General features: G+C 37.1%; 1 protein-coding gene and 2 non-coding genes across 3 annotated transcripts in view; all 3 read left to right on the forward strand.

The window, feature by feature from the left end:
• Positions 1-12,540, forward strand: part of SPAG17 (sperm associated antigen 17) — a 184,328-nt gene that overhangs the window by 144,629 nt on the left and 27,159 nt on the right. The window contains exons 32-35 of the mRNA XM_057310745.1: positions 5,745-5,933; positions 7,623-7,768; positions 8,064-8,194; positions 10,288-10,415. Coding sequence (XP_057166728.1) covers positions 5,745-5,933; positions 7,623-7,768; positions 8,064-8,194; positions 10,288-10,415 — 594 coding nt within the window. The remainder of the gene's footprint in view (positions 1-5,744; positions 5,934-7,622; positions 7,769-8,063; positions 8,195-10,287; positions 10,416-12,540) is intronic.
• LOC113244448 (small nucleolar RNA U2-19) lies at positions 133-212 on the forward strand. The gene has a single exon (XR_003312386.2). It is a non-coding gene; the product is annotated as a small nucleolar RNA U2-19 (small nucleolar RNA).
• LOC113244452 (small nucleolar RNA U2-30) lies at positions 389-458 on the forward strand. The gene has a single exon (XR_003312390.1). It is a non-coding gene; the product is annotated as a small nucleolar RNA U2-30 (small nucleolar RNA).

The raw sequence follows: 12,540 nt of genomic DNA on the forward strand, positions 1-12,540 counted from the left end.
AAAACAAAACAACAATTATAAACATATTAATCACCTAACAACACTCCCAAAACACATAAGTATTTCCAGAGTTGTACATTATACAATTTAAAATGTCAAGTTTTTTCTCTGAGATCTGCTCTTACTGAAGTGGATTAATGATGAAAATAGCCAAATCTGAGCATCAGAAGACCTGCCAGTCTACCTGATACATGATCTCTGCAGTTCTGAGAAGCGAAAGTAATTTAAAACAATAAGGGCTTGTGTCTGGAGGGATGTGTGTGTGTGTGTGTGTGTGTGTGTGTGTGTGTGTGTGTGTATAAAGGTGATCAGGCATAACTGAGGACTTGATAAAGGGGATTGGGGGAAGAGGAAGGCGAGATGTGTGTGTGTGAGACTAATGAGTTCTGAGCAATGATGAAAAGGTTTTACTACTGACCTTTAAATCTATAAAGGCTTCTATACTTGATCTGAGCTCAGAGTTAAAAAAAAAATTAAAAAGTCTAGTTTAAAATAGTAAAAACTGGCATAGTTAATAGGAGAAATAGACAATTCAATAATAATATTTGGAGACTTTAGTAGCTCATTTTCAGTAATGGATAAAATAATGAACAATAAAGAATGAATAATAAAAGACAAATAAAAGACTTAAACAGCAGAATAACCCAATAAGACCTACTAGACATCTACAGAACACTCCACTCATCAACAATAAAATACATTATTGTCAAGTACACATGGAACATTCTCCAGGAAAGACTATATGTTAAACCACAAAACAAGTCTCAGTAGATTTAAAACAATCAAAATCATACAAAATATTTTCTACCACCACCATGGAATTAAATTAAAAATCAGTAACAGAAAGAAGTTTGGGAAATCCACAAATATGTGAAGATTAACACAGAGAAGAAATCACAAGGAAATTGCTTTGAGATGACTGAAAATAAAACCTTAATGTACCAAAACCTATGGAACACTGCAAAAGCAATGCATAAAAGACAATTTCTAGTTTTATTTTGCCTAAATGTGTATATTATAAAAGAAGATCTCAAATCAATAACCTAACTTTCCACCCTAAGCAACTGGGAAAAAGAAGGCAAAGTAAAATCAAAGCAAACATATGGAAGTAAATAACAGATTATAATATAAATAAATAAAAGACAGAATAGAAAACAATAGAGAGAGTCAACAAAACCAGAAGGTGCTTCTTTGAAAAGATCAACAAAATTGACAATTGTAGGGAGAGAGAAAGAGAAAGGAGGAAGAGACCTAAATTACTAGAATTAGGAATGAAAGAGAAAACATTTTTACCAACCTTACAGAAATGAAAAGAATTATAAGGAAATACTATGAATGTCAACAGATTAGATACCATAGATGAAATGGATAAATTTCTGGAAAGGTACAAACTTCCAAATCTGAGTCAAGAAGAACTAAAAAATCAGAATAGACTTATAAGAAGTAGAGATTGAATTGGTAATTTTAAAATTTGCACACAGAAAAGCCCAAGCTCAGATGGCCTCCCTGGTAAATTCTACCAAATATTTATGGAAGAATTAACACTGAATAATTTTCACAAACTCTTCCACTATATAGAAGAGGAAGGAACACTTCCCAACTAATTCTATCAGGTAAGTATTACCCTGATACCAAAACCAGACAAAGTCATCACAAGATAACTCCAGGCTAATATCTCTTATGAAGATAGATAAAAATCCTCAAGAAAATGCTAGCCAACTGAATCCAGCAACAGGTAAAAAGGATTATACATTGTCACCAAGTGGGATTTATCTTAAGAATTCAAGGTTGGCTCAAGATGCAAAAATCAATCAATATAATATACCATATTAATAGAATAAAGGACAGAAACCACAAGATCGTCTACATAAGACTCAGAAAAAGCATTTGACAGAATTCAACACCCTTTCATGATTAAAAAAAAAAAAAACTCAATGCACTAGGAATAGAAGGAAACTTCTTCAACCTCATAAAGGGCATCTATAAAACAAAACAAAGCCACAGCTAACAAACAGCGTTGTTTTTGGTAAAAGACTAAAAGCTTTCGCCCTAAGATCAGGCCCAGGACATGAATGTTTGCTCTCATTTTTCCAACTGAACATTGTACTGAAGGCTCTAACCAGGGCAATCAGACAATACGAATAAATAATGTGCAAGCAGATTGGAAAGAAAAAAGTAGAACTGTCTCTCTTTTTACAGTTGATATAAAAGTGTATTTAGAAAATCCTAAGGAATGCAATCTACCAAGAACACAATGTACATACAAACACACACACTATTAGAACTAATAAAAAAGTTCAGCAAGTTTGAAGATACGAGATCAATATACGAAAGCCAATTGTATTTTTCTACATTAACAAAGAGCAATCCAAAATTGAAATCAAGAAAACAATTCTGTTTAAAGTAGCATCAAAAGGAATAAAATACATCTCTTCAACAAATGGTGTTGGGAAAACTGGACAGCTATATGCAAAAGAATGAAATTCAACCACTTTCTTATACTATACACAAAAATAAACCTAAAAGGGATTAAAGACCTAAATATGAGACCTGAAACCATAAAAATCCTAAAAGAGGGCACAGGCAGTAATTTCTCTGACACTGGCTGTAGTTATATTTTTTTAGATATGTTTTCTGGAGCAAGGGAAACAAAAGCAAAAATAAACTGTTGGGACAACATCAAAATTCCTTCTGCACAGTAAAGGAAACAATAGACAAAAAACTAAAGGAAAACCTACTGAATGGGAGAAGATATTTGCAAATGATATCTCTGATAAAGGGCTAGTATCCAAAATATATAAAGAACTTACACAACTTAACAAACACACAAAATAAATAATCCAATTAAAAAATGGGCAGATGGGAACATTTTTCCAAAGAAGACATGCAGACATGAAAAGATGTTCAACATCACTAGTCATCAGGGAAATACAAATCAAAACTACAATGAGATCTCACCTCACACGTGTCAGAATGGCTAAAAACAATACAAGAAGCAACAAGTGTTGGTGAGGGTGCAGAGAAAAAGGAAACCTTTGCACTGTTTGTGGAAATTCAAACTGGTGCAGCCACTTTGGAAAACAGTATGGAGTTTCTCAAATGGTTAAAAATAGAACTACCCTATGATCCAGTAATGACACTACTGGGTATTTATCCAAAGAATATAAAACCCCTAGTTTGGAAGGATATATGCACCCCTGTTTTTATTGCAGCATTATTTCTAAATTATGGAAAACAGCTCAAGGGTCCATTGATAGATGAATGGATAAAGAAGATGTAGTGTGTGTGTGTGTGTGTGTGTGTGTGTGTAATGAAATATTACTCAGCCATAAAAAAAGAATGAAATCTTGCCATTTGCAGCAACATGGATGGATCTAAAGCATATAATTATAATGCTAAGTGAAATAAATCAGTCAGAGAAAGACAAATACCATATGATTTCACTCATATGTGGAATTTAAGAAACAAAACAAATCCAAAGAGGAAAAAAAGAGAGTGATAAGCCAAGAAACAGACTCCTAACCATAGACAATAAACTCATGATTACTAGAGGAGCAGTGAGTGGGGGATGGATGAAATAGGTGATGTGGATTAAAAAAGGAATAAAATAATTAGAAATAAATGTAATAAGACTTAGACACTGAAAACTACAAAATATCACTGAAAGAAATTAAAGAAGACCTAATAAATATAAAACATCACATTTTAAGTTTATGGAAGACTTAATATTATTAAGATGGCAGTACTCCCTACATTCTTTTATTAACATCCCAGCTGCCTTTCTGCAAAAATTGATAAGCTGATACCAAAATTCTTATGTAAATTCAAAGTACTCAGAATAGCCAAAATAATCTTGAAAAAGAACAAAGTTAGATGACTCACACTTCCTGATTTCAAAACTTACTAAAAGCCACAGTAATAAAACAGTGTGGTACTAGAATAAAGATAGGCATACATATCAATAGAATAGAACTAAGCGTTCATTTATTATCAACTTGTGGTCAACAAATTTCTTTATAAGCATGCCAAGCTAATTCAGTGGTGAAAGAATAGTCTTTCAACAAATGGTGAATTAATTTGGACCTCTTTCTCACACTATACACAGAAATGAACTCAAAAGCAGCAAGGACTTAATTATTAAAGCTCAAACAACAAACTCTTAGAAGAAAACATAGTGCAAATCTTCATGTCCTTGAATCTGGCAACAGTTTCTTAGATAACACCAAAAGCTCAAACTTTGTCAAAACGAGAAAAGTTTGTGTTTTAAAGGACACCGCCCAGAAAATGAAAAGATAACCTACAGAATGGAAGATATTCTTTGTAAATCATAAAAATGATAATGGTCTAGTATCCAGAATATATAAGGAGCTACTACAATTCAACAATGAAGACTAATAACCCAATTTTTTAAATGGGCAAGGATCTGAATAGACATTTCTCCAAAGAAGTTACATAAATGACAAATAAGCACATGAAAAGATGCTCAATGTCATTAGTCGTTAGGGAATTGCAAATTAAACTATGAGATATTACTTCCCACCCACTAAAATGACTAGAACAAAAAAGAGACAGTAAGTAATAAGTGTTAGTGAGGATGTGGAGAAATTGGAACCCTCATATACTGATGATAAGAATGTATAATGGTGCAATCACTGTGGAAAACATTTTGGCAGTTCCTCAAAAAGTTAAAAATAGAGTTATCATATGACCCACCAATTCCACTCCTAGTAGATATCCGAGGGAAATTAATATATACATCACTCAAAAATTTGTATATAGATGTTGATAACATTGTTAATAATAGCAAGATTGGGAAAATAACACGTCTGTCCATCAACTCACAAATAAACAAAATTTGACAAATCTACACAATGGAATATTATTCATCCATGAAAAAGAATGAAGTATGAATACACACTACAACACGGATGAATCTTGAAAATATTATGCTAAGTGGAAGAAGCCAGACACAAAAGGCCTCGTATTGCATACTTCCATCTGTAGGAAATGTCTAGAATATTCAAATCCATAGAGATAGCTGATCACTGGTTGCCAGGGGCTAGGGGCAGGAGTGATACAGAGTGACTGCTCATGGCATCAGGGTTTCTTTTTGGGAAGATGAAAATGTTCTGAAATTAGTGATAACTTCTGCACATGTTTTTGAACATAGTAAAATCCACTCAATGGATTTTATGTCTCAAAAATGAGTCTATCTGAATCAGAAGTAATTACATGAAAGCTAATACTTAAGTCATTACATGAAAGCTAATACTTGAGAGTCAGTCACCAGAGGAATGGGGACAAATAAGAGCTCTTAAAAACATTTGTCCCATAGCATCTGACTCTGTTCGAGATACTTTTTGCCCAAGAACATGAAGGATTCCAAACATTTTTAATAGAGGTGAGTGTGTTTACTTCAGTTAAAGTGTATTTTTATTATTTTATACTAAGTATCTGACAGAAGAAGGCACAAGGCAATTACTTAGAAAAAATATTAAAGTGAGTAGATAAATTATGAGGACATAAAAGGAATTGTACCCTAATTATTCAGTTTGCCTCTTTATCAGGGACCCCTTCCCAAGGCTAATGTCCTCTCTTAGGTAATGTTTGTTTGTTTTTCCTGGAAAAAAAACAGCTTATGGCTGATATCTATGTATAATTTTTTTTCCTAAAAATGATTTTCCAAATCCCTCATGTTGAACATGACATTTTCAATAACTTCTCTCTTTCTGTTACCCTTCCAGGTATTACCTGCAAACACAGGCTGCCTCCACATTGATAGGGATTGCTCAGCTACATATTGCCATGAATCAAGCAGTGATATATACCATCCTTTCCAAAAACGTGTGCAGCTAAGAGCTAGCAGGTATATCATGAAGCACACATCAGAGGTTATCTGTGAGGTCCTGGATCCTGAGGGAAATACCTTTCAGGTAAAGTGCATCATTAGTATGGAGAGAGGGGCTGTACTTTTTTTTTTTTTTTTTTTTTTTTGAGGTATTTCACACTAGAGAGTTTCTATGAAGCCCTATACGTTAGCTGCCTTGGGATTAGTTATACACTTAGTGCCAATACTTTGCATAAGCAGTAATGAATGTCAATATCTTTGCTTCTCAAGTGTATTTCCAGGGGATAGAAAGTCTAACAGTTGGGATGGTAGAAATGATAAAGCCAAATAAAGAATTACAATGGGAGGAAAGAAACATTACTAAACATTTAAAAATAATGCCAACAAAAAGAAATAATATGAATGGTCTCTATCCAAGTTAAAGTGAGATCGAGTTTGCTCGACAAGGCTGAGAATCCATGGTGAGAAATATCAGGTAGTGAGGGTTCTAGTCGGGTTGAAGATGGGGAGGTGAGAGCAGTGCTTAGCTAGTAGATGGTAGAGCTCTGTCTTTTGTTTCTCCGTCCTTCAATACCATAACTATCCTCTACACCCAGGCCAAAAGCTGGCAAACCATGGCTACCTCTTTATACAGGCCCATGAGCTAAAAATGGCTTTTATATTTTTAAATGGTTGGGAAAACTCAAAAGGAGAAGAATATTTCATGACACATAAAAATTACAGGAAATTCAGATCTCCATGTCATGATATAGTTTTATTGGAACACAGCCCTGCTCATTTGTCTCTGGCTGCTTTTGCATACAATGGTAGACATGAGTAGTTGCAACAGACTGTGTGGCCTACAGATCCTAAAATATTTATTCCCTGGCCCTTGACAAAAAACGTTTTGCCAACCCCTGCTCTAAGCATTTCTCCTTGTTTTCACTCCTCACCCAGCAGCAGAAGTTTGTGTATCAGATAATAGGTGGTGAAGTTATTTTTCAGATTTGGAACCATAGCACAGAGTCCCCAGCTTTGGTTTGGTACGCAAACTAGCTCTGATCCTGCTTGGTTCTTTTGATGCTCAGTAAATGAGATTCTTCCCAGCATGAGTTCAGGCTGCTAACAAATCTTAATTTATACTGAACTGAAATTGAACCTTAAAGCCCAACCCCTCTAGGTTTAAACATATGGGACATTCAGGCCAAGCATTCTTCTAGGCACTGATGCTCTTCTGGGCATTCCCTTCAGTGGTCTTTCAGCCTGAACCACACTCTTTCCTGGACAGACCCACGCCATATCTAAATAGTGTAATGGCTGGGACATTTCTTCTCACGCTGATACTGCGTCTCACGCTGATACTACAGATTTAGTGTCGTGAATCCTGATGCTGCATTTGTGATCAGAGAATATAAACTTCTCCCCACTATCACTTCCTTAATATTTCAAGACAACGATCACATGAGTAGCCTTTCCTCAATGTTTAAATCCCCAGTTCCTTGAACTAAAGCTCAAAAGATAAGATTTTGAGTCCCCTGCTCTCCTTATCACCTTCCTCGGAGTACATTCTGGTTTGTCTTCCAGTTTGTCTTCACAGTTGAGGCGTGGTTTGTAAGTAGAGATGTGCTACTGGGTTTTCACTTTTATTAATGCCAAATGTACTTAGTGAATATTACCTTGAAAATAAATATCCCTGATTTTCTGAATATACCAAAAAATCACATGCTTTCTCAAATGGAAAACGAAGCTCATGACATTTCTTTTCTTTTAGTTGCTTATATACTTTGCCCCTTAGGTTATGGCTGATGGCAGCATATCAACTGTGGTACCTGAAAACAATCTGGAAGAGGATTTAAGTGAAAAAGCTGAAGGCTATGATAATTTATCGTCTACTCATCTTTATAAGAATCATCTGCAAATCTATGGTGAACACGTGCCCAGGTAATATGATAAAAATAATACCATGACTTTAATTTGTTTTAAGGTTTTATTCATTTATTTGAGAGAGAGACAGAGAGAGCTGGGGGAGGGGCAGAGGGAGAGGGAGAAGCAGACTCCCCAGCTGAGCAGGGAGCCCAACTCGGGGCTCAATCCCAGGACCCTGAGATCATGACCTGAGCTGAAGGCAGACACTTAACCAACTGAGCCACCCAAGCACCATTGACTTTTATTTTAAATTCCAAGCTTAAAGAGCATTTTAATACTTCAAGTGATTTGATTTTATTGCTTCAAATAGGTTTTTTGTCATTTATGCTGATGGATCAGGAGTGGAACTTCTTCGCGACAGTGACATAGAAGAATACCTATCCTTGGCATATGGAGAACCATCTACTGTAGTTCTCCAGGAGCCAGTACAGGAACAGCCAGGTAGGGAACCCAGAATGTCTGGAAGTCACTGTGTCCGCTTACCAGCTCCCAGCCTCTTTATGCAGTCTACCCCCGTGTCAACTCTATTTTCTTCCTTTTGCTCACTTTTCAACTCCACTAGCCACCTGGCCATGTCAACCTGTGTCTACAGTTACTTATGTTCCTTCCAAACTTTATCTGAGCATCAGCCTATGTAAACTGTGCATGAGTCCCTTTCCTACGTGTAAGCAGATTTGACTCTGTCTTTAGATATGTTAGGTATGTAGCTATGATTCTATTTATGTGTTCCTTTCATCTTAGTAGGGAAAAAAAGAAAAGTGAGATATTCCTTGTAAGTTCATTTTTTCTGTCATTTCGAAGGTGTTGCCTTGATGAATTTAGTATAATAAGAAAAGAAAATATGTTTGATGTGTGAGTTAGAAAGCCAACCTGAAATATGAGATAAGTTATATATAATTATATTCATTGTGTGTTTATATTATTCTCATCAATTTTAAAGAAATCAGTGTGTGGCTAAAGATTAGAGACACATAATGCATTAAGAAAGAGTCATCAGGAGCACCCGGCTGGCTCAGTTGGTGGAGCATGCAACTCTCAATCTTGAGATTGTGAGTTTGAGCCCCACATTGAGTGCAGAGATTACTTTAAAAAGAAACTTTAAAAAAAAAAGAAAGAATCATCAGTGTGTGTCATATGTGTATTTGAACATAGACATAACCCTGGATGTCATCTGTCTATGAAACCGATGTTTTATGTCTAGGTTTATGTATGTTCGTTTTTTATCTGTTCTCTGGTTGGTGGGATATACTTTACACTTATTTATGAATATGCCTGCATCTCTGCACACTGAGTGTATCTTTTAGTGTATCCATTCACATGTGCATGTTGCTCTTTGTGAATTTTTAGAGTGGGGAGCTCTGGTTGTGCAGTGCATGTGTAGAACTATAGGAGAATTCAGTGCAAATGGCCTTGTTAGTTATTTAACTAGCATCTACTTGATAACCTACAATGTGCCAAACACACTGGCTGGGCATTGGGAATACAGTAGTGAGCTAAAACAGCATGGATCCTGCCTTCATAGAGCTTAGAGTTTAATGAGAGAGAGAAGCATTAATTATACAGCACACAGTAACTGTGATTATATGATTATCAATTAGGATAAGGTCTTTGAAGGAAAAGAATATGGTTCCATGAGAGCAGGAACCCAATGTAGTCTAGAAGGCTTCCCTGGAGACACTGGAGCTAAGAACTGGTGGATAAGTAGCTGTTGATTAAAATAGGAGGGAAAGCTTTCTTGGAAGAGACAGTACAGAGCAGAAAGCAAAAAGCCATGGAGAACAGGGAGGAAAAGGTCAAAGTAGCCAATGCATAGGAGGAATGGTGCGAATTGAGGCAGGATGAGAAAACACTGAGGGCTCATTTTTCTCCCGTGAGCAGTGGGCGGTCAAAGAATTATTTAAATCATAGTATAACATAATCAGTCACTCTTGACTGCTAGTGGGATTCATTCACGGAGTAGGTCTGGGTAGAAAAGCTGGTTGTTCCTGTAGCCCAGAACAGGGTCTCTCAGAGGCAAATGATCCAAGGTAGGTCAGCGGATGAGCTCAAGTGAACCGACAAGACTTGGATGTGGTTTTTGAAGGGTGGTAAGGCATCGGTTAATAATTCTGGGCAATCTAAACCTAGTCTCTAGGTGTTACAGTGGCTAAAAACCTTACTTTTCTTGTTAGATCATAAGGTTCTTAAGTGCAGTCACTGTGTCTTGCTTATCAGAAAGTTGTTTGTTGAGGGGCATCTGGTTGGCTCAGTCGGTTAAGTGTCGGACTCTTGGTTTCTTCTCAGGTCATGATCCCATGGGTTGTGAGATAGAGCCCTGTTGGGGGCTCCACGCTCAGTGCGGAGTCTGCTTGAGATTCTCTCTGCCCTTCCTGTCACTTGCATGTGCTCGCTCTCTCTCTCTCTCTCAAATAAATAAATAAATAAATAAATAAATAAATCTTTTTAAAAAACTGTTGAATTTAGTGAAAACCTATTGAATTTCTCAGAATCTTTTTGCTAGAGAAATAATCCTCGGATAACTCTCTTTGAACCAGGCACCCTGAGCATCACTGTCCTTCGCCCTCTTCATGAAGCATCACCATGGCTAATGAAGAAAGAATTAGATACAATTGTTCCTCCTAATCTCCAGTCAAGGTCATGGGAGACATTTCCCTCCATTGAGGTAGAAATTTTTTCTTCTGGAAGGTCACTACACTTGCATATCCATCCATCAATGTATTGGAGTCTCGGATCTTCTCCTATATATTCACATATTTTCATTCTTATGTAAATTGTTAATGGGCTCAGGAGTTTTATATTTGAAGACTTTAACATTTGTAGATTTTAGAGACATATACCTGACTAGCTAAATCTCAGTTTTATTTCTTTTCGCCGATGTTGCAGGCTCAAATAACCAACCACTCTGAGTAATGCATGTTCTACCTCTCCTGTCATGGAATTACTAATATTAAGCAATACATAAATCTTCCCTTCTCTCATTACTTATCTGTCAGTTTTAACACACAATTTAGGTCTTTCACACTCCCTTTCTCCCCTAATTTACTAATGCAAAGACTGAAACATGTAAGAATAATGTGAAGGATTATACAAAGGATTTGCAACTACAATGTTAAAAAGTAAACATTGTAATTATGTCAGATTAGAGAAGACGCACCTAAAGTTTTTTTAAAGAATGGAAGAAAATATCTTAAGCAAGAATCATGAAGTCCTGCATCGTGCAAGATTTGACATTTCAATTTGCAAGCAATTTGTGTAATATGTCCAGCATATTGTCAGATGTTAAATTATTAAATCAATGAAGACATTGATAATATGATCAGAGAGACATACTAGTGTTAGGTAGGGAGGATAATGTTTTTGATGTATAATGAAGTTTGCTCCCGCAAACAATCTGGTAATAACAAGGGCACAGATAATGAACATTTAAGATAACAAAGACCTTGGAGCACCTGGGTGGCTCAGTTGGTTAAGAGTTTGCCTTCGGGGGCGCCTGGGTGGCACAGCGGTTAAGCGTCTGCCTTTGGCTCAGGGCGTGATCCCAGCGTTCTGGGTTCGAGCCCCACATCAGCCTCCTCCACTAAGAGCCTGCTTCTTCCTCTCCCACTCCCCCTGCTTGTGTTCCCTCTCACTCTGGCTGTCTCTCTCTGTCAAATAAATAAATAAAATCTTAAAAAAAAAAAAAAAAAGAGTTTGCCTTCGGCTCAGGTCATGATCCCAGGGTGCTGCTCAGTGAGGATCCTCCTTTTCCCCCTCCCTCTCCACCCTTACCCCCTCTTGTGCTCTCTCTCTAGCCCTCTCTCAAATAAATAAATAAAATCTTCAAAAAAAAAAAAAAGATAACAAAGACCTTAGTCCTATATTTGAACTTGGTGACTGTAACCAACATGGTGAAAGAAGGTGATCTGAATTCTAGTCCTGAGCTTACCAATTATTAATGTGGGATTTGGGACAAGCCACATTGGCTCTCTACTTCCTTATCTGAAAAATAAAAAGCCCACACCAAATGGTTCACTAAGGCTATAACCAAGTTGAAAGTAGTGCTTCATGACCAATAATATGCCACATCTAAGCTTAATGAAGGAAGTTCAATCTCTTCCCCTGCAACTCCTATAGCTCTGACCTTCTATGCCCAGTAGCAGTGGCCCTGCCCAGGCAAACGTCTGAGTGGTTATCACTGACCAAGCATCAGACACTGAAGAGCAGCTAACAATGAAACACATCAGACACTCTGCAGGACATAGGGCATCAAAGCACACTACTCCTAAAAATCGGTTACAAGGAAAACATAAAGATGTGAGTCCACCCTGAGGCGGACATTTGTGCCCAAGAGCCCTTGGAAAGACTCTGAAAGCATGCTTAATCTAGAGTGAGCTCAAAGACCACCCAAATCCATGGGATGATTTTCTCTCAATCTCCCTAGGGCAAAATGAACATGAAAACAGAAAGTTAGGGGCGCCTGGGTGGCACAGCGGTTAAGCGTCTGCCTTCGGCTCAGGGCGTGATCCCAGCGTTCTGGGATCGAGCCCCACATCAGGCTCCTCCGCTATGAGCCTGCCTCTTCCTCTCCCACTCCCCCTGCTTGTGTTCCCTCTCTCGCTGGCTATCTCTATCTCTGTCGAATAAATAAATAAAATCTTTAAAAAAAAAAAAAAAGAAAACAGAAAGTTAAAGACTGCTTATTCCAACTGTCTTGGGCTACTTGTGGGTAGTAAGCAATAGTCACATGCATTTGGCGTAAGTGTAGCTACATTTCCATGATACCACATTGCTTACTACTCCCCTAAACG

Source organism: Ursus arctos, unplaced genomic scaffold (genome assembly GCF_023065955.2).
Source record: "Ursus arctos isolate Adak ecotype North America unplaced genomic scaffold, UrsArc2.0 scaffold_12, whole genome shotgun sequence".
NCBI lineage: Eukaryota > Metazoa > Chordata > Mammalia > Carnivora > Ursidae > Ursus > Ursus arctos.